General features: G+C 39.8%; 4 protein-coding genes across 4 annotated transcripts; 2 read left to right on the top strand and 2 right to left on the bottom strand.

The window, feature by feature from the left end:
* Positions 1 to 1,660: 1,660 nt before the first annotated feature.
* higd1a (HIG1 hypoxia inducible domain family, member 1A) lies at positions 1,661 to 4,128 on the bottom strand. The gene is made up of 4 exons (XM_005912565.3): positions 3,981 to 4,128; positions 3,412 to 3,486; positions 3,130 to 3,264; positions 1,661 to 2,997 (listed from the first exon to the last, which is right to left on the bottom strand). The coding sequence occupies exons 2-4, from the start codon at positions 3,479 to 3,481 to the stop codon at positions 2,921 to 2,923; spliced, it is 282 nt and encodes a 93-aa protein (XP_005912627.1). The 5' UTR covers positions 3,482 to 3,486; positions 3,981 to 4,128; the 3' UTR covers positions 1,661 to 2,920.
* A 6,430-nt stretch (positions 4,129 to 10,558) lies between these two features.
* On the top strand, positions 10,559 to 12,619 carry LOC121814369 (5-beta-cholestane-3-alpha,7-alpha-diol 12-alpha-hydroxylase-like). Its single transcript, XM_042219955.1, has one exon. It carries the CDS (start codon positions 10,748 to 10,750, stop codon positions 12,311 to 12,313), a length of 1,566 nt encoding a protein of 521 aa, XP_042075889.1. The 5' UTR covers positions 10,559 to 10,747; the 3' UTR covers positions 12,314 to 12,619.
* A 107-nt stretch (positions 12,620 to 12,726) lies between these two features.
* Positions 12,727 to 14,666, bottom strand: LOC102312855 (HIG1 domain family member 1A, mitochondrial). The gene is given in 4 exon segments (XM_042219968.1): positions 12,727 to 13,525; positions 13,660 to 13,794; positions 13,942 to 14,016; positions 14,511 to 14,666. Coding segments are annotated over 3 exon segments (282 nt in total). The 5' UTR covers positions 14,012 to 14,016; positions 14,511 to 14,666; the 3' UTR covers positions 12,727 to 13,448.
* Positions 14,667 to 16,210: 1,544 nt separating this feature from the next.
* Positions 16,211 to 18,455, top strand: LOC102312029 (5-beta-cholestane-3-alpha,7-alpha-diol 12-alpha-hydroxylase). The gene is made up of 2 exons (XM_042219958.1): positions 16,211 to 16,426; positions 16,538 to 18,455. The coding sequence occupies exon 2, from the start codon at positions 16,641 to 16,643 to the stop codon at positions 18,204 to 18,206; it is 1,566 nt and encodes a 521-aa protein (XP_042075892.1). The 5' UTR covers positions 16,211 to 16,426; positions 16,538 to 16,640; the 3' UTR covers positions 18,207 to 18,455.
* Positions 18,456 to 22,175: the final 3,720 nt, after the last annotated feature.

Below are 22,175 nucleotides of genomic sequence, written 5' to 3'. Positions count from 1 at the left end.
TTTTAATTAAATTACATAAAGGCTACAGAATTACATCTCAAATTCTTTTCCAGTTTCAGTTTATTGTAATGGCTTTATAAATGTCTCCTTCGGGTTAATATTAGGCCACTAGTACCAGTTATTTTAGAGCTCTACTCATTCTACAAAGCTAAATGTTGTGAAAAGCTTCCTCAAATGTTCCAAATGTACTGGGATGCCCATTTAATAATAAATGGGCTCAGGTGCAAACAATGTGAATGTGGCAAACATCCCTAAATGACTCTCTTAGGCAAGCTTTCTTGTCATTTCTTTAAGTAGTCTTTGGGAAAAGGTCTCCAGGCTTCTTCTTCACAACCCTTGTGAATGTTGGCTGGCTTTTGCTCCGTTTTCTTGCATTGCTTCATTAGTATTGAGCACCGCCCTCTTGGAGAGGCCAATCCATGACTGAGAGTGTTCTTGGTCTGTTTTTGTTCCCTAACAGCAGCTTGCCCACCAAGAGAGCAAACTACCAATCACCAATCGAATTGGACACCCAGTGAAAAGTTTCATCCAGTGTGCAAAATTACCTTTGGATCATCAGCATTTCATAATGCATTTCATTTTTGTTGCATACACAGAACTTATTCGGTCAATTAATAATTATAATGAAGACCTGTAGCTTGCACAAACCCACCCACCTCCCCCATTCGGACATTCCTCAAACACCAGTGGGCCTCTGTGGACCACTGCTTTAGGCCATCATTAGGCAACATCCTGCGTGAATATATGAACTGAGCTGCTATACAAAGCAGTTTTTGTTGAACTGTAAGAGGTAAATGTGATGTGACTTTGCAATTTGAAACAGGTAACACACAAGAACATGTTTATTTAGTTTTTTTCCATTTGGAAGATTTCCAGTATTTACATCCAGTCTATGTTTTTAGTAGAGATCATTTGGCATGGATTCCCAAATGGCAGGGACGTCAAACTCATTTTACATCGTGCCCATACAGCCCACTTTGATGTGAAGTGGGCTGGACCAGTAAACTACATTATAGACATGTAATGTTACAGAAAAGGTTCTGGTAGATTATTGCTCAGACTTTGTTGCAATTATAAATTTATAATTATAAATTATAAATTTATTATATAAACTTTTTATGAACTCACAAAATTTTTTATTGTACTTTGGTATGTTACGGATCACACTAGGTGGTGTGGATCTGTAAGAATAGGCAAAGCATTAAAACTTCTGTAGTTCAAAATATATGCACTCCTTGGCATTTTCTAGTATCCCACTGGATAGCTTTGTCCAGATTGGAGCCAGGCTGATTTGGGCCCCTGGACCTTATGCAGTCACCTGGGCCACGGGACCCTAACTATGTGTCACTTCACATACATTCAGATGTGGAGTCTGTTTGAGGTCACCACTCTACAACCTTTCTTACTGATGCTGTTCTTGCATAATTTTGTGCAAGACAACTAAATCAAGATAACAGCAGGATCTGTGCATGTTTACGCATGCCATTGATAGGTGTGCTCTTTTCGGTACAGGATGTAACACGATACATGGCACGTGTCAGGTAGAATATCAAGGAAATGCCTGTTTACACACTTTCCAAAGTCACAGTGACAAAGCATTTTTCCCAGCTTAAAATGATGCCAGGCATTCCCTGATAAGAAAGTGAATAGAAACAGCAAATGACTGAGCAAATCACAGAAGCTTTATTTGGTAGAATTAGAAAGGGTTAGAAGATTACCTGTTAGAAACTGTGTCGTCAGCTCAAAAAAAACCAAAACAAAACAAAACAAAACAAAAAAAACCCAACAACAAACAAAAAAAGACCCTAACAACAAAAAGCTGCAATGTTATATTGTGGTTCAAACTTGGGGAGAACTTTATGATCACTGTAGAGTCTGTCCTTTCATGCTGCTGAGTTCATTAGTTTACAGTGTTGTGAGCCTTTCCTGTTAACTGTAAATGTTTTAGCTGCTGTAGGTGTACTACACAACCCAGAAGATGGGTGATCAATAACAATATAATGGCACAAAGACAACATTTAACAGTCAAAATACATCAAGGTACCCAAATCCATACAAAAACAAAACAAAACAATTTTAACACTTAAAAAAAACAAACTAAAATGACATCCTGTACTTGTGTACAACTTAGCTTAGAGAATAACTTCACAAGGCAACTAATTAAACACAAGGCTGCTACACAGTGTATAACTGTTCCACGGAAGCAAGTGCTAAATTGAAGTGAAAAAAATACATAAAAGAACTTCACCATTACAATGAAACTGCATAAAAGCTACAGAATTAAAGCTTTTTTCTCCACAGTTTCAACATAATGGCTATATAGATTTTTTTCTATAGGATAAGATAGCTCAACACCACCAGTATCAGTTATTTTATCACTATCATTATTTTTTTACTTTAGGGCTCTGCTCCATCTGACAGCCAAGTGCTGTGAACGGCTTTAAATACCCAAAATGCACTGGGATGCTCATTTAGAAATATATGAGCTCAGGTGCAATCAATTTTAATCTGGCAAACATCCCAGTATTAGTACAGGAAATGAACAGGGATGGTTAGCTGATACGAGACAAAAATAAATATGTAGCATTTGGTGGTTAATTTTTAATCCAGGCCCAACTTAGTAACACACATGTTCAGCAAAGTTTATACATTTTCATTTTGTTATTTTGTAGATATTTCACTCACAGCAAGAGAAGATGAACTTTCAGTAATGCCCCCAAACTATCAGGGATAATAAAACCAAGAAAAATCTGATGGGATCAATACAACTCCTACTATGCACAGTGTCATCAAATAGTTTCAGCTATTTACAGCAGACATGTGCATAAAAAAAGTCAGGACATCTGTGAAACAAATCTTGTGCACACCTTAATATGAGGCAATACTAAGGGACATAAAATATGAGTCCAAGAGGCCATGTTCACTTGGGTTGGGTTGCTTTCTGTTCTTGTTCAATAGGCTTTGCAAAGTAATCTCTGTACATGGAGAACAGGACACCTGGAAACAAAACAAAAAAATAAATAATGTAAAATGACCCGTGTTTATAGTATTATGATTTCAGGTTCAAACCACAAATCAAAAATAAAGAACTGGTAGCAGTTTGGCAGTAAGAACTGAAAGATGACCCACCAACAGTCATTGCTCCCACCACAAAGCCTTGGGCAGCTACACGCATGTGAATCAGGTGCACCGACATTTTTGTATCTCCACGACTTTTCATTTTCATCAGCCTGTAGCCAACAATAGCAACAAATCCAGCCATCCCTGCAAAAAGCAAAAGTCACTAAAACAAAAATAAGACAGCAACATATCCCCCAAATCCTCTGAAAACTCACTCAATAAACCCCAAAACTTAAACTTTTGTGTTTGTGAGCACATATTTTATTTGTCCTTGTCATAATATGTACTCACCGACTGGGACAAATGGATTCTCCTTTGCCTTTCGCCAGAATTTGGACTCACTCTCCTCATAAGAAGACATCTCGCCTGAAACAAGAACGAGGTCGACTGAGTTCAAACGTTTGTTGGCCGTGTAGCAGTACAGCATGCAAGCTAATTCAGTGCTGATAGAAACCAATAAAACGCATAGAGAAACATGTCAGGAAGTATCAGGCTGCGCCTCACACAAAAAAAAATCTCCAAAATCAGGCTTTAAAAGTTGTTCCCACGAAAGAGGCCCGAGAGTCGCTATTAACAGGACATGAAAACTTCAGAGGTGACAGATGAAGGGCACGGACTAGACCTATCTTTCACAGACCTAACATTAAACAACTGTGCCTGATATGACGCGACACTTTTAAGCAGTACTATATTTAAATATTAGATATTTTGAAAGGGAAGAATTTTTATTCAGCTGCGAGGCCTTTCCGTGTGGTGCGGGAGAAAAATGTGGAAAAGCAACAACTCTAGAGTTAAGATGAGCTACACTTTAAAAAGCACGTAAAGACACTTCCACCAAACTGAAGAGGGCTCCCTCTTACCTGCTTTAAGGTGTCGTTAGCTGGAAGCACCAGTGAAAGAATTATCCGCGGAGATCTACGTCTCCTCCGAGCAGCAGCCTGTAGTTATGGAGGAAGTAATAAGCCGGCATCTACGTGATACATTCTGCGTGCTACTTAACAGTTCCCTCATACGCATGCCTAACGTCAGCAACCGCTGTGCTGTGTTCACGTTCCACGAGAAAGTAGTAAATACAGGCAACATCTTCGAAAGCCTTGGACCTACAAGCTCAAGAAGGCGGAGAAAGTGGATGAGGTCCTGTTAGCATTTTCACAACATGTGGAACACGATCCAGTGTGACCTAGAGTAATGTGTGTCTACAAAGTGTGCTGCAGTCTGTTCTTCTTCTGAAGGCTGAGGGAGTGGAACCAGCAGGTGATGGAAAAGGTCATAATGCTTTCCAGGAAGGCATAGTAAAAAGTCATCATGATGGGTGTGCTAACTCCAAAGGAGTTGAGTTTCCCAAGGAGGTATAGCCATTGGTGGCACCTTCTGAAAATCTCTTCTATGTTGGCAGAGAATATCAGGAGGTTGTCAAAGATGGTTCCCAGGTATTTGTACTCCTCAACTACCTCCACTGGCTTCCCATGGATGGTGGTGGGGACTGAAGCAGCCAGCTCCCTCTGCCTATACTGGAGAAGGTCACCACCATCTCTTTGGTTTTGCTCACATTCAGTTCAAGTTTGGAGCTGTCACACCACTACAAACTCCTGAAGAGTGGGCCCATGGTGTTGTGAGGGGCCTGACAGCAATGACAGGAGAACCTTGTCATCAGCATATTTCACCAGGTGAAAGTTGGGCTGTGTGGATCTGCAGTCATTGGTGTAGAGGATGAAGAGCAGGGGGGAGAGCACACAGCCCTGGGGGGAGCCAGTGGAGGTGGAACGGAGACCGGAAAGAGAGTTGTTGACGCGAACTTTCTGAGTCCTGTTGGTCAAAAAGTCCAATATCCACAGGATTAGCTTTCAAGAACCTTTTTGAACAATCGCATACACTTGCACACCTTCGTACATCAAGTTTCTTTTTGGACAATGCTAAGTACACTGAAATACAGGGTAAGTATGTTACAGTTTAAACTGAAATGATAAGTCATTCGATACTGGAAGAACATGTAAGCGCCACACAGAAGTGAACCTGCTGTGAACCACCATGCCACTCTTTATCACTATTTAATAATAATTAGATATTTTGATGTTGTTGTTGTTTTTTTGTTGGGGGGGGGGGGTGTTAGTAATGTAAAAGATCGAAAATCTTGATGAGATTACAAAGAAAATGCTTAAATGAATTCTGAATAAGAGGCTCCATCACTGTATAAAGACAAGGACAGCTGGTGCACTCTGGTGGCTTGGCTAACAGAACGGCAAGAACTAAAAGTTTAAAAAGAGAGAGAGAGAGAGAGATGTATAAACATTACATAGAGTAGTGAATTCAATCCGGTTGTTCAGTCTGACGTCACTAGCCGTGTCTGGACCTAAACTCCACTGCAGGTCCATATATCAAACGATCATGGCATTACTGAGAGTTGAAAAACTGTCTAAAGTCTTTCATCTTTAATAAAATGATCAGCATTCTGCTCTACCAGGTGTAACAATTGAGTTTAACATCCAGGCATCCATGAAAACGGAATTTATGACATTTAACGGAGTTAGAAGTTAGCAGATAGTTAGCTCGCTAGCTTCTATCTAAATACAATATAGCTTGTCCTGACTGCGGGGTTTTGGAAACAAATGAAAACGTACAGCTCTGCTATCACTTCCAACATAAATAAAGACAGAAAACTAAACAGCAGTGACATTTGTAGGGTTACTGAAGTTTGGCTAGCTGGTATATAATGATGTGCTACGTGACCGCTAGCGACACAGCTATGTTAGCATAATATAAACAAGCAAACTTTTTTTCCACTCGATAAAAGTTAACGTGAGTGTTCTCGGTGGTCAGGAACAAATGTAATCGCATGGCAGGATGCTGTAAAAGGACCAAACTTCAGCCAGGAGAACAACTGAGATAGTTAGTCATTCATATATGCTGCATGGGCTGGGCTGTATCGTAAGGTTTTAAAAACTGAGCTTAAATAAATGATTAGTGGTAATAAAAGGCGAGGGAGGTCAACAGTGATCACTGACTGTTTTGGGAGCTTTTTGAGATTAAATAGAAGAAAATACATAACATTAAACATGTTAACAACACAAAAGTCATATTAAACGCAGACTACTTTAGGCCCGGAAGTAGGATTCGTCACGTCATCACTAACAATCGGATAGCCAATGATAGACATCTGCGCATCATGATGACCCCTCCCACTCGATTTGTTCTCCTGGTCATGTGAGGAGGTGGGGCTACAAAAGAGCCACGCCTGACACTAATTCACTGAATTGCTGTAAGGAAACGTTTTGTTTCCGAGGTGTCCTAAATGCAACGTGAGATCGGTAAAACGCCTTTGAATAAAAAGTAAAAATGGGGACACATGATGCAAAATAGCTCTCTGCCTGTTGTTTTTTAATGTGGGTTATTGGGTTGCAGTTTTAACGAAGCGAGAGAGCTGTATGGTGTGAACTAATCTCTATTTAACCGGTCGCGGAAGTAGGTGTAAGGGAATCCTTTTGCTTCTCGTGTTAATCTCGGGGATGACGTAACTGTGGCCTCAAGTCACGTGCAACGCCTGCAACGTGCTGCATATGCTGTTCCATGATGCTGCTGGAACAAAAAAAAAAGGAAAGAAAAAGAACTCTGTGAACCCAACCTCTCCATCTAATAACAATACACTGAGAACGAGAACTGTGGAGGCTTCACTGTGCCAGAATAAATCACAGTATTTGATTAGAAAATTACTTATTATGATGAATTTAATATCATCAACTCAATTTATATACTATGATTGGTTTGTTGTTGTATCAAAAAATAGTTGCCTATATTCCTGATGTAAAAGATTTCACTGCACTTTACTTTTTGTAAATTACACCCCAAACAAGCCCGTTATCTGAAGCAGAGGAATAAATTGTTTGTTTCTTAACAATAGTAGTTGGCCGTGCCTCTCCAAAAGCTTCTGCGCTGTGTTCAGCTTTCTTGAGAATGAACATCAAAAGAATCTTTCAAGTCCTAATGAGCCTGTGGTATTTCCTTCATGCAATTATGGTCCAGTTACCACCAATTATATGCCAGAACAGAGTGTACACAGGAGATTAAAGTAGAGATACAAAAGTGGGAGAGCAGCAATCAGCCTTCCAGACAACCTTATGACAGCACAATTAAATAAACATGGTTCATATTTATTCCCATTTCCTTTTAGAGCTTTAGTCTAATACCTTCTGAAGTCCTTTGTGCTATACAACCCATAAGATTCTCATGATTTCAAAAAAGATTTATTTTAAGAACTAATGACTAATATACTATTATACTATAACTCTTATCAGTGACCAGGACAAGTCACTGATGCTGTTTAGCACAGACCTGAACCCCGTGATCCAGCTCATTGCAAAGACTCGATACAGATACAGATTTAGAAGCAGACACCAAGCTTTACACAAAGAGGAAACAAGACATCAAATCACAAATCGACCTCACCAGGATCTACTGCAAGGATATCAGGATGTCCTAAAGATATAGTAACTCTGGTGATTGTCAGAAAGCCTTCCTACAGTACATGGCTACAAGTTCCTAGACCACAAGTCAGTGAAAATCACGATGGAGATACTGAGGACGTCAGCTAGATACAAACATCTCCTGAAGTGAGCTTAGTCAGCCTTACATATATGGCCTACCAGCCACAGGAGGACATAGATAAAACAGATATGAAGACATAATGCAAAGTCCAGCACCCTAAGACTATACATTGTTGCAATAAAAAAGAGATAGGGTAAGGTTTAGCAAGGGTGGGATCCACAATGGGGGATGAAATAAGGAGTTTATCAGAGGGATGACAGATGATGATGGGAAGGAATAAAAAAATATAGTGGAAAACCAAGTCTCTGGGATATATCACTGGGACGTAGTGGAAGTGGGTGACATAATTGTTTATATTAGCTCTGATAAATGAGACAAATGCCAGAACTAAATTTCTCGTGTTGCTAAGGCCGTTCTTAACCACAAGGGGACCCTGTGCAAAATTTAACTTAAGGGTTTCTTATCAGATCCTGTAACGAATGAATATCTCCACCTCTGTGAGACTCAATAGCTGAAGTGGGTGACATCAAGAAATCCTCCCAGTGGTTAGAAATGGGTAGCCTGGTGAGCAGCACGGAGGCTACATATCTGATCCATAGAGCAGACAAAACCCAAGCTTCAGGCCCTGCAAAGATGAGACAGTCCAGAACATAAGAGCAGCAGGGAAGTAGGAAACAAGCTAGGCAAAACTAAGTTTATGGCATAGTGCAGAGGAAGACCTATTTATGGATTTGAAATCCCAAAGGTACAAACCTCTAACTACTTTTAGAATTCTCTTCTTCTTCTTTTTCTTTTTTTCTTTTGGGGTTGGCCACCGTGGATCATCTGCCTTGATCTTACCCTCTTCTGTCACACCAACCCTCTCCATGTCCTTTATCACTACATCCATGAATCTCTCTGTGGTCTATTTCTTTTCTTTCTGCTTGGCAGCCCCATATTTAACTTCCTGTGGCCAGTATATCAACTATTCCTCCTTTGCAACCAATATCACATGAGTGCTTTTTTACACACATATCAGAGCACCAAATATGCATTCACCAGGGTGTCTCAGCTGAAAATCGATATTTCCTAATAATGAAGTGGAAAACTGCAAGGGAAGCTCAGTATTAATTCTTTCTTTTCTTTTCTTTTCTTTTTGCAAATTTTGAGAGTTTAGCGAATTGGGAATTTCTTCTGAAAAGGGCTTTATCAATGGCCATCCCCAGGATTAATGAATGAATTTAAAATTTCCATCCAAAATTCACCATATGTAAGAATTGGAATTTACATACATTCAACCGATTTTCATCTGGTATTGAGAAACTGCCCTGCTGAGCTATCAGGATTCTATATTGACCTTAAAAAAACAGATGGTTGCCAGACTTAAAGGTTTTGTGTTGTTAAGGCTATCCTCAGCCATTTGGGGACGGTGGCTGAGATTTAATCTGTAACTATCTGCACCTCTGGGAAACTGATATCATTCACTTATATCACTTTTATATCTTTGTGATATACAAACTATCAAAGTACACATAAATTTGCACATATTAGGCTAAGCATCCCTATAATATTCTATTCTTTTGATTATTTTAATAAAATTTATTTCGGTTAAACAGTGTAACACAGAAATGTGCACAGTTGTGTTTAATGGCAGACAATTAATGTAGTTCACATACAGTTCATATATGCTACATTATACAGTTGATATAGCAGCATACCCTGCTTCTAAGCCACATTGTCACTTGTGTTGATGTTTAGATGAACACCTGTGCTGTTTTCTTTTAAAAAATAAAATAAAATAAAATAAAAGCTGAAAAACAGTCAAGCACTCAATTATGCTGATTCTTTTTGTTCGCCATTAAAACAAAAGTCCACTAGATGGCGCCACATTCCCACTGAATTCAGTAGATCAGCGTGCAATTAAATTAATAGAGTTTAACGTTCAAAGACAAATCTCTAATCATTTATGATCGGTAATGGGTTTCAGGGTCAGTCACACAATGCATGTGAGCTTTCGAATGCAGGCCGAAGTCAGCTTTTTTTCTTTTTTCTTTCTAGTTATCGCAACCATAAAACTAGAACATGTATAATCTCCAGGAAAATCTGTAAAACGCGTTGTTGAAATCTCCCAATTCTTTTAATCTTTGGGCTTAAGGAAGGACAATACTCCGTGTATAAATGCTCAATCAACAATTCTTTTATTTCCATACAATTCAACACTTATGAGCATAAGCCATCATGATGGGGAGACATGCATGAAGAGGGTCATAGCAAATCTCAAAATGGTGACGGGTTACTCAGCTTGTTATAGCCTCTAGTGGCCCCCACCTAGTCGTAAAAGCCTAAACATTCACATTCTTTCTCTCTTACGGCGCCTAAGTTATGACCTCGGCTCCCTGTCTTTCTGCTCTCTGTAAAGGTGGGGGTATGGAATGTGGTCTGTCTCTTCTATTATCGGCACAAGGTCCTCTGCACACAACATTCTCTTCATGATTCAGCAGTATGAAATGTCAAGAAACAGTGTAACACATTCACAGCAGATCAAGGGTACAGGGTAATGCACACCTGTCTAACAAATCCAAAAATGGTCACATTCTTTTAACCCAAAAATATAATGGAAACTAAGCTACATACACAGCACACAATCTAGACTAAAGGATATTATATGACCTACAGCAGTTAACATAATTCAACTACTTTAACTACAGATATAAGATAACATATGATAACAGAATAATCTCACAGCGTCCTTCCTACATGTTTCAGCTCAATAGTTTCCTTTTTGGACAAAACAGTTTCTGAGTATTGGCATGTTTTGCTTGCCTTGAGAAATCTGAAATCTGGGTTGTTGATCTTGATTTTAAGGATGTTTGAATATTATCGGATTGCATAACGATAATTATAAGCAATTAAGATGAAAATTATTCTTCCGCGAAAGTACATTGTTGATTGAACACAATGTGAATTGTTGCTTGTATTCAGGAGACCTTTGCTTTTTTTCCCCAGGACTATTTAGTTATCAGTTCCAGGAAAGCTGAAACCTGTTGGGCTTGTCAGAGGGGAGGAGCAAAGGTCTGCTCATTATAGCAGACCTGAAAGTTTCCTTCAGATGAATCTGTGCTGGTTAACTGAATCAGTCATGGAGCTGCTGCTGCCGATACTTCTTGGCTTTCTTGCTTGTCTGGTCGGAGGGCTGTACCTTCTCGGAGTGTTCAGACAGCGGCGACCAGGAGAACCCCCCCTCGATAAAGGGCTCATTCCTTGGTTGGGTCATGTCTTAGAGTTTCGCAGGAACACCTTGAAGTTCCTAGAGAGAATGAAGAAGAAGCACGGTGATATATTTACAGTACAGCTGGGAGGGTTTTATATTACATTTGTCCAGGACCCTTTTTCATTTGGGGGGTTCATTAAGGAGAGTCGGGACAAACTGGACTTTCAAAAGTTTGCAGTACACCTGGTGCACAGAGTGTTTGGATACAAAGCTGTTGAAGGGGAGCACATTGTTCTCCACAATTCCAGCAACAAGCATCTGAAGGGGGAAGGTCTGCAAGAACTGACCCAGTCTTTTATGAGTAATTTGCAGAACATGATGTTGCACAACATTGGATCAGCTGCAGAGGACAGGACCTGGAAAGAAGATGGACTGTTCAGGTACAGCTACAATGTTGTTTTCAGAGCTGGATATTTGGCCTTGTTTGGCAATGTGCCACCCAAGTCAGAACAAAGTGAGGAGAAAGCCAAAGAGAAAGACAGAGCTGAATCAGAAGCTTTATTTCAGGAGTTTCGTAAATATGACCAGCTCTTCCCCAGACTGGCGTATGGGGTCCTCCCACCGATGGAAAAGTTGGCTGCAGAGAGGTTGAAGGCATACTTCTGGGATGTTCTGTCAATACTGAAAATGAAAACCAAGGACAATATCAGTGGCTGGGTGTGGGACATACAGCAGGGTAAAGAGGAGACAGGAATGGATATGTCAATGATAAACAGATACATGTTTGTGCTTCTTTGGGCCTCTCAGGGCAACACAGGGCCTTCTTCATTCTGGCTGCTGCTCTTCCTCATGAAACACCCAGAAGCCATGAAAGCAGTGAAGGAAGAGGTGGATAAAGTTCTGAAAGAATCTGGACAGGAGGTCCGGCCTGGTGGTCCTATGGTCAACCTGACCCGTGAAATGCTGTTGAAAACACCGATCCTGGACAGTGCTGTTGAAGAGAACCTCCGACTCACTGCTGCACCCCTCCTCACCAGGGCAGTGATAAAGGACATGACCTTCAAGATGGCTGATGGGCGTGAATATTTACTTCGCAAGGGTGACAGAATTGCAATCTTTCCTTTCAGTTCTGTCCACCATGACCCAGAGATCCATCCTGAGCCGCACTCATTCAAATATGACCGCTTCCTGAATCCAGACGGGACCAAGAAAACTGATTTTTACAAAGCAGGAAAGAAGGTAAAATATTACACCATGCCCTGGGGATCTGGGGTCTCCATGTGCCCTGGCCGTTTCTTTGCCACCAATGAGCTGAAACAGTTTGTTTTCCTCATGTTGGTCTATTTTGAGTTTGAGCTGATGAATCCTGATGCGAAAATACCTGAAATTGACCTCAGTCGATACGGATTTGGAACGATGCAACCTGTCAGAGATGTCCAGTTCAGATTCAGACTCAGATATTAAGCCAATCAGATAAAAATGAAACTGTGATTTTCTTTTTCTTTGGATCAAGATGGTTTGATGAGCACATTATAGAAACTATGGAAGCAGATTTAAATCTTAAGTTTTTGACATGTTGGTCAACTGTAACGATTCTATATGCAATTGCACTGATAATCTAGACATGTATATGTATATTGAACACATTCTGATCATAACTCTTCATATGTAATTTGCAGATCAGCAATCAGATTAAACACATTAGAAATGGCATTGATGGGAATTTTTTAAGATAACAACAATTATGATTATTGGTTATTAATTATTATTGAAATGCCTGTTTACACACTGGTTCCAAAGTCACAGTGACAAAGCATTTTTCCAGCTTAAAATGTTGGCATGCATTCCCTGATAAGAAAGTGAATAGAAACAGCATATGACTGAGCAAAGAAAAGAAGCTTTATTTGGTAGAATTGGAAAGGGTTAGAAGATTACCTGTTAGAATGTGTGTCATCAGTGAGAAGCTTAAAAAAAAGATCCTAACAACAAAAAGCTGCAATGTTATGTTGTGGTTCAAACTTGGGGAGAACTTTATGATCACTGTAGAGTCTGTCCTTTCATGCTGCTGAGTTCATTAGTTTACAGTGTTATGAGCCTTTCCTGTTAACTGTAAGGGTTTTAGCTGCTGTAGGTGTACTACACAACCCAGAAGATGGGTGATCAATAACAATATAATGGCACAAAGACAACATTTAACAGTCAAAACACATCAAGGTACCAAAATCCATACACAAAAAAACCTTTTTTCTTTAACACTTAAAAAAAAAAACAACTCTAAAATGACATCCTGTACATGTGTACAACTTAGATTAGAGAATAACTTCACAAGGCAACTAATTAAACACAAGGCTGCTACACAGTGTATAGCTGTTCCACGGAAGCAAGTGCTAAATTGAAGTGAAAAAATACATAAAAGAACTTCACCATTACAATGAAACTGCATAAAAGCTACAGAATTAAAGCCTTTTTCTCCACACAGTTTCAACATAATGGCTATATAGATTTTCTTCTCGTCAGGACATCTGTGAAACAAATCTTGTGCACACCTTAATACAAGGCAATACTAAGGGACATAAAATATGAGTCCAAGAGGCCATGTTCACTTGGGTTGGGTTGCTTTCTGTTCTTGTTCAATAGGCTTTGCAAAGTAATCTCTGTACATGGAGAACAGGACACCTGAAAACAACAACAAAACAAAAGAAGCATGTAAAATGACCCGTGTTTATAGTATTATGATTTCAGGTTCAAACCACAAATCACAAATAAAGAACTGGTAGCAGTTTGGCAGTAAGAACTGAAAGATGAATCACCAACAGTCATTGCTCCCACCACAAAGCCTTGGGCAGCTACACGCATGTAAATCAGGTGCACCGACATTTTTGTATCTCCACGACTTTTCATTTTCATCAGCCTGTAGCCAACAATAGCAACAAATCAAGCCATCCCTGCAAAAAGCAAAAGTCACTAAAACAAAAATAAGACAGCAACATATCCCCCAAATCCTCTGAAAACTCACTCAATAAACCCCAAAACTTAAACTTTTGTGTTTGTGAGCACATATTTTATTTGTCCTTGTCATAATATGTACTCACCGACTGGGACAAATGGATTCTCCTTTGCCTTTCGCCAGAATTTGGACTCACTCTCCTCATAAGAAGACATCTCGCCTGAAACAAGAACGAGGTCGACTGAGTTCAAACGTTTGTTGGCCGTGTAGCAGTACAGCATGCAAGCTAATTCAGTGCTGATAGAAACCAATAAAACGCATAGAGAAACATGTCAGGAAGTATCAGGCTGCGCCTCACACAAAAAAAAATCTCCAAAATCAGGCTTTAAAAGTTGTTCCCACGAAAGAGGCCCGAGAGTCGCTATTAACAGGACATGAAAACTTCAGAGGTGACAGATGAAGGGCACGGACTAGACCTATCTTTCACAGACCTAACATTAAACAACTGTGCCTGATATGACGCGACACTTTTAAGCAGTACTATATTTAAATATTAGATATTTTGAAAGGGAAGAATTTTTATTCAGCTGCGAGGCCTTTCCGTGTGGTGCGGGAGAAAAATGTGGAAAAGCAACAACTCTAGAGTTAAGATGAGCTACACTTTAAAAAGCACGTAAAGACACTTCCACCAAACTGAAGAGGGCTCCCTCTTACCTGCTTTAAGGTGTCGTTAGCTGGAAGCACCAGTGAAAGAATTATCCGCGGAGATCTACGTCTCCTCCGAGCAGCAGCCTGTAGTTATGGAGGAAGTAATAAGCCGGCATCTACGTGATACATTCTGCGTGCTACTTAACAGTTCCCTCGTATGCATGCCTAACGTCAGCAACCGCTGTGCTGTGTTCACGTTCCAAGAGAATGTAGTAAATACAGGCAACATCTTCGAAAGCCTTGGACCTACAAGCTCAAGAAGGCGGAGAAAGTGGATGAGGTCCTGTTAGCATTTTCACAACATGTGGAACACGACCCAGTGTGACCTAGAGTAATGTGTGTCTACAAAGGATATGCTGGAGCACTCTCTGTATGTGTTAATGTGCTCTGGTTTTGTTTCAGTTTACTATACTGTCATTGCTGTAGGTCAGGGATGACTAACTCATTTTACATGGTGTGGGACATAAGTGGGCCAGACAATTTAATCCTGGAGATATTTTATTATAAGCCAAAAGAAATGTTAAAGAATTTCAAGAACTTATTTGAACAATCTCATACACTTGCACACCTTCGTACATCAAGTTTCTTTTTGCACAATGCTAAGTACGTTGAAATACAGGGTAAGTATGTTACAGTTTAAACCAAAACAATAAGTCAATAGGAAAAAAAATAGGGTAAGGAAGGAAGTGGTTGGCTGCAAAACAATAACAGCTATATCAGTTTAAAGAAACTACAGAGTACACTCAGACTGGAAAGCCGTTCTAACAGTTATTTGGCAATAACAGGAAAAAGAAGCTTTTTCATACCCAGTCGTAGGGTGTAATATGTAGCTATAAAAAGTTACAGCACATGACAGTACTGAAGAGCATGAGCAAACTCAGACAGTGGAAAGATCACCAGATTACCCAGAGGTGAGTTTAGCCAGAATACTCAGAGAGCAACTCACACTGATCCATAGAGCAGACAAAACCCAAGCTTCAGGCCCTGCAACGATGAGACAGTCCAGAACATAAGACCAGCGGGGAAGTAGGAAGGAAGCAAATAATCAATATTCTTTTGATTATTTTAATAAAATGTATTTCGGTTAAACAGTGTAACACAGAAATGTGCACAGTTGTGTTTAATGGCAGACAATTAATGTAGTTCACATACAGTTCATATATGCTACATTATACAGTTGATATAGCAGCATACCCTGCCTCTAAGCCACATTGTCACTTGTGTTGATGTTTAGATGAACACCTGTGCTGTTTTCTTTTAAAAAATAAAATAAAATAAAAGCTGAAAAACAGTCAAGCACTCAATTATGCTGATTCTTTTTGTTGTTCGCCATTAAAACAAAAGTCCACTAGATGGCGCCACATTCCCACTGAATTCAGTAGATCAGCGTGCAATTAAATTAATAGAGTTTAACGTTCAAAGACAAATCTCTAATCATTTATGATCGGTAATGGGTTTCAGGGTCAGTCACACAATGCATGCGAGCTTTCAAATTCAGGCCGAAGTCAGCTTTTTTCTTTTTCTTTTTTCTTTCTAGTTATCGCAACCATAAAACTAGAACATGTATAATCTCCAGGAAAGTCTGTAAAACGCGTACATGTTTCAGCTCAATAGTTTCCCTTTTGGACAAAACAGTTTCTGAGTATTGGCATGTTTTGCTTGCCTTGAGAAATCTGCAGTTTTTCTTTTCTTTCTTTGTTTGGTGCTATGAAACATTCAGTCTGTAATGAAAATCAGCTGGCCTCGATACCTCCGATCTTTCGTCGGGGAATAAACGGACGAGAATGGATTTCTGCTGCATGCCAGATGTTAACTGATTGAAGAACTCAGTTCCAGAGAAATTTGACACTAACTTCAAAGACCATTTACGGGTTGTTGATCTTGATTTTAAGGATGTTTGAATATTATCGGATTGCATAACGGTAATTATAAGCAATTAAGATGAAAATTATTCTTCCGCTAAAGTACATTGTTGATTGAACACAATGTGAATTGTTGCTTGTATTCAGGAGACCTTTACTTTTTTTCCCCAGGACTATTTAGTTATCAGTTCCAGGAAAGCTGAAACCCGTTGGGCTTGTCAGAGGGGAGGAGCAAAGGTCTGCTCATTATAGCAGACCTGAAAGTTTCCTTCAGATGAATCTGTGCTGGTTAACTGAATCAGTCATGGAGCTGCTGCTGCCGATACTTCTTGGCTTTCTTGCTTGTCTGGTCGGAGGGCTGTACCTTCTCGGAGTGTTCAGACAGCGGCGACCAGGAGAACCCCCCCTCGATAAAGGGCTCATTCCTTGGTTGGGTCATGTCTTAGAGTTTCGCAGGAACACCTTGAAGTTCCTAGAGAGAATGAAGAAGAAGCACGGTGATATATTTACAGTACAGCTGGGAGGGTTTTATATTACATTTGTCCAGGACCCTTTTTCATTTGGGGGGTTCATTAAGGAGAGTCGGGACAAACTGGACTTTCAAAAGTTTGCAGTACACCTGGTGCACAGAGTGTTTGGATACAAAGCTGTTGAAGGGGAGCACATTGTTCTCCACAATTCCAGCAACAAGCATCTGAAGGGGGAAGGTCTGCAAGAACTGACCCAGTCTTTTATGAGTAATTTGCAGAACATGATGTTGCACAACATTGGATCAGCTGCAGAGGACAGGACCTGGAAAGAAGATGGACTGTTCAGGTACAGCTACAATGTTGTTTTCAGAGCTGGATATTTGGCCTTGTTTGGCAATGTGCCACCCAAGTCAGAACAAAGTGAGGAGAAAGCCAAAGAGAAAGACAGAGCTGAATCAGAAGCTTTATTTCAGGAGTTTCGTAAATATGACCAGCTCTTCCCCAGACTGGCGTATGGGGTCCTCCCACCGATGGAAAAGTTGGCTGCAGAGAGGTTGAAGGCATACTTCTGGGATGTTCTGTCAATACTGAAAATGAAAACCAAGGACAATATCAGTGGCTGGGTGTGGGACATACAGCAGGGTAAAGAGGAGATGGGCATCGATATGTCAATGATAAACAGATACATGTTTGTGCTTCTTTGGGCCTCTCAGAGCAACACAGGGCCTTCTTCATTCTGGCTGCTGCTCTTCCTCATGAAACACCCAGAAGCCATGAAAGCAGTGAAGGAAGAGGTGGATAAAGTTCTGAAAGAATCTGGACAGGAGGTCCGGCCTGGTGGTCCTATGGTCAACCTGACCCGTGAAATGCTGTTGAAAACACCGATCCTGGACAGTGCTGTTGAAGAGAACCTCCGACTCACTGCTGCACCCCTCCTCACCAGGGCAGTGATAAAGGACATGACCTTCAAGATGGCTGATGGGCGTGAATATTTACTTCGCAAGGGTGACAGAATTGCAATCTTTCCTTTCAGTTCTGTCCACCATGACCCAGAGATCCATCCTGAGCCGCACTCATTCAAATATGACCGCTTCCTGAATCCAGACGGGACCAAGAAAACTGATTTTTACAAAGCAGGAAAGAAGGTAAAATATTACACCATGCCCTGGGGATCTGGGGTCTCCATGTGCCCTGGCCGTTTCTTTGCCACCAATGAGCTGAAACAGTTTGTTTTCCTCATGTTGGTCTATTTTGAACTTGAGCTGATGAATCCGGATGTGAAGATACCTGAAATTGACCTCAGTCGATACGGATTTGGGACGATGCAACCTGTCAGAGATGTCCAGTTCAGATTCAGACTCAGATATTAAGACAGTCAGATAAAAATGAAACTGTGATTTTCTTTTTCTTTGGATCAAGATGGTTTGATGAGCACTTCCAAACTATGGAAGCAGATTTAAATCTAAAGTTTTTGACATGTTGGTCAACTGTAACAATTCAATATGCAAATGCACTGATATTCCAGACAGCTATATGTATATTGAACACATTCTGATCATAACTCTTCTTCTTTAAGTAATTTGCAGATCAGCAATCAGATTAAATCCAGTTAGAAATGATATTGATGGGCATTGTTTAAGATAACAACAATTATGATTATTGGTTATTAATTATTATTGTGAATGTTCCCTTTTTTCTGTAATTGATGTGACATGTGCACTTAGAAATTGAGACGATTCATGTATATCGTAGTCGGTTTCAATTTTTTGTTCAATTTTCTATGTACATTACAAGTTTTTGCTTTTTGTTTTTTCCAAAATAATTATTTTTTGTAAATGTCAGATTTTGGAGTTTTATGTGAGCGTCTTTTAAAACTCAAAAAAAACCCCAAAACAAACAAAAACAAAGTTATAGGCTGACTTCAGTCAACTCAGTGACATAGATTCTTTTAATTGTTCCCTACAACAAAATCCAATAGATGGCAGCAGATTCCCACATTCCCAATGTTTTTAAAATAAACAATAAATTGTACAAAAACACAGAATCTTAGAAGAATGATACAAATGAAAACTAATATACGCGATTTTATATTTAATTTATTTTAAAATGAATGTCAGGAGTTTAAATACATAATCCAGTTTAAAAATAAAAATAAAATTAGAAACCTTTGGCAGTTATTTTATTGTTCATGCTTTACAGGTTAAAAAATTCCATTCACAGAATGGCTGGCTCACCACTTTAGTGATGAAACCTCAGTTACAAAAATGCTTTTGTGAATTTTGCTGAAGTTGCAGATGAATAGTAAGAATAAATGCATTTGCCTGATTAATAACTTAGAAGGTTATAATAAGAAGGATTTTGACATTCAAACACAAATTAATCATGAACAGAAATGATTTCAAGGTCATTCACACAAGTCAAGTCTGATTTCAAATGCAAATCAGGGTCAGATTTTTTTTACAACCATAAAACACGCACACATAGATAATCTCTAGGACAGCGTGAGGAGAAAAAAAAAACAAGGAGTTTCTCTTCAGTGGTTCAGCTCAGTGCTGCTCTTTTAGGCCAAAACATGACAGTTTCTGTGTCTAATTGGAGTAAGCCAGACATGTTTTTGTTTGCCTTTGCCTTTAGTGTTCTTTGGTCTATGACTGATGCTGTGAACCATCTTTTATAAAGTTCATTTAGCAAAACCAACAAAAACACTCCGACAGTGCAATTCCCCCTGAACTCCGTGACTTTGACCCGATGTTGCATCATATCGATTTTTAGCTTTCACGTGTTTTCTCAATCCCTTTGGTGCTCTCATCAGGAAAGTTCAATCTCACCACTAATGAAAATAGTTAAGACATTTTTAATAACACAGATTCATCACTGCAAAATAAAGTGAAATGAAATCTTTATCAAATATGTAAAAACATGCAAAGCCAGTCAATCATTTTTGAACTTCAGCAGACTGTCTCGACTATCTACCAGACATGTGCAGAGGGGCCGGCAGGGGCTTGAGCATCTGCCCCTTTCCTGATGGGTGCCCTTTTCTTGAGCCTTTTTTTAAATGTGTGTGTAGAGTCCTGCCTGTGGCCCTCAACAATAGCATTAAACTATTAATCACAACTTTGCTAAATGAAAGGATCTGGCTTGCGTAAGTGGTTACGAGCCAGGAACAAGCTTGGTGCCTTTTTTGCCACCTGGGCAGTGCGGAGCTGTCGAAGAAACACAAAAATTGATTGGGAGATGGCTGATGCAACAAAAACCAGGAAGTAGGGTCAGTGTTGGGGAGTAACGGAATACATGTACCGCCGTTACGTATTTAAAATACAAAATATGAGTAACTGTATTCCGTTACAGTTACCGTTTAAAAAGGTGGTATTTAGAATACAGTTACTTTGTTGAAATAAATGGATTACACAGCGGTACTTCCCTGTTTCATATTGTCGCGTGTCAGGACTGTTTGGGTTTTGTTCGACAACTATGTTCTGTTGTTCCAGGCGGCAGCGTTACGGTTGCCATGGTTACAGGGTGACGCTCTCTCTCTCTGCGTGTTTCCTGGGTGAGAGAGCGCCTTTTTGTTGTTGTTGTGCTAAGCTAATAGGCAGAATGCTACAGGTATAGCTCTAAAGAATGTAGCATCATAGGCAGTGTAGTCCGTGCTGCAGGGAGAATGGACTGCCATACACGTTATGTGTCTGTGAGCGAGGGAGGGAGAAAAAGGAAAAGTAAGAGCTGTCATCAAGCAAAAACGGGAGCTGGAAGCATGTAAATATAATAATAACCACTGCAGCCAAGAAGAGTGCCTGAGGAGCCCAGTTGTAAGTAAGCTATTAAGACTCGACTGTACACCATGTTCGTGTTTTCCTCCAAAAACAATAAGTTCTGTTGGAGCAGCCTTTCAACGCCTCTCTCTGTCTCTCGCAAGCAAAGTTGACCCAGACAACAAAGTAAAGCTAATTTTCGGCTACGAGCCCGACACAGAACCCACCATATTAGCCAGAGGTCCCTTTACTACGTTCGGAGCCGCGGACCTTCAGTGACAGTAATAAATCACAGCAATAGTACATTCACGTAGTTGTAAACAGCATGATAATATATTAAGTAATCCAAAGTATTCAGAATACATTATAGAATACATTTTGGGGCATGTATTCTATAATCTGTCATGTAATACATTTTAAAAGTAACCTTCCCAACACTGACTATAGTCTACAGCCCACAGGAGTATTCGTTTGTTATGTACACGTGGTTAAGTTCTCTTGTTCAATCTAGTTCATTCTATTAAGAAAACAAGTTCGACTCGGGTAATTTTCTGCACAAGAGATAAAAAAGGTTTGGGTCATGACTTTATTGTTTTGAATTCCGAGATTAAACCCCACTGGCTGAGCAGGTGACCATATTCTATACAGCTCAATGTTGGCCCTTTGCTGTGTGTCTTTCCCTGTTATCACTCCCCTCTTTTCTATATACTTTTGACTGCTGCACTATCAAAATAAAGAAGCTGGCACCTGGGAGGAGTCAGTTCAGTTATAGATAATGCAAATGACAAAACAGACCATGTGGCTTGCAGATGTGTGCAGTTCTGCATGGCAATGGGTAAAACTGAAGAAGATACAAAGCCCTAGAAATAACAAATATAACAAATCAAATCAAAGAAAACCAGAGAATTCCATATGAAACTCTTTGCTAACCTCAACAAACCAGACTAGATGAACAGATATACATATGTAATGAGACCAGTACAAATGCAATACACATGTAGACTTATTCCAATTAAAGACTTGTTCACAGAGTAACAAAGTGTGCAGAAGCAGAATCAAAAAAAAATTCAAAAATCTGAAATTTTAAGAACAAAAAAACAAATCTGTTTTCTCTCCATTGTGTATCCAGCCTCTTGCCCTATAACAGCTGGAAAAGGCTCCAATTCCACTGCAATCCTGGACTGGATAAATAGAAGGAGATGGACGGCTGGCACTGATTTTCAGAAAAATTCTACTTCATTTGCATATGGAAAATATAACAGAAAATCTGCAATACATGTGTTCCCATGCTTCATTTTATAAGTCTCCATGTGTCATCAAAAGAATTATACAAAAAAAGGTGTTTAAAGATAAGACTTTTGTTTTTATCTGATTGATTTAATATCTGAGTCTGTATCTGAACTGGACATCTCTGACAGGTTGCATCGTTCCAAATCCGTATCGACTGAGGTCATTTTCAGGAATCTTCTCATCAGGATTCATCAGCTCAAGTTCAAAATAGACCAACATGAGGAAAACAAACTGTTTCAGCTCATTGGTGGCAAAGAAACGGCCAGGGCACATGGAGACCCCAGATCCCCAGGGCAT

Source organism: Haplochromis burtoni, unplaced genomic scaffold (genome assembly GCF_018398535.1).
Source record: "Haplochromis burtoni strain Fernald_Lab_line unplaced genomic scaffold, NCSU_Asbu1 Contig_3, whole genome shotgun sequence".
NCBI lineage: Eukaryota > Metazoa > Chordata > Actinopteri > Cichliformes > Cichlidae > Haplochromis > Haplochromis burtoni.
The sequence above is the reverse complement of the archived record's forward strand: the minus strand, read 5'-3'. Positions and strand labels throughout refer to the sequence as shown.

Excerpts from the sequence above, each read along its gene's own strand:
- LOC102312029 (XM_042219958.1), top strand. The coding sequence starts at position 16,641 with ATGAATCTGTGCTGGTTAACTGAATCAGTCATGGAGCTGCTGCTGCCG.
- LOC121814369 (XM_042219955.1), top strand. The coding sequence starts at position 10,748 with ATGAATCTGTGCTGGTTAACTGAATCAGTCATGGAGCTGCTGCTGCCG.
- higd1a (XM_005912565.3), bottom strand. The coding sequence starts at position 3,481 with ATGTCTTCTTATGAGGAGAGTGAGTCCAAATTCTGGCGAAAGGCAAAG. Across the intron at positions 3,265-3,411 it reads GAATCCATTTGTCCCAGTCG|GGATGGCTGGATTTGTTGCT; the intron begins GTGAGTACATAT and ends TGCTTTTTGCAG. Across the intron at positions 2,998-3,129 it reads GGTGGGAGCAATGACTGTTG|GTGTCCTGTTCTCCATGTAC; the intron begins GTGGGTCATCTT and ends TTTTGTTTCCAG.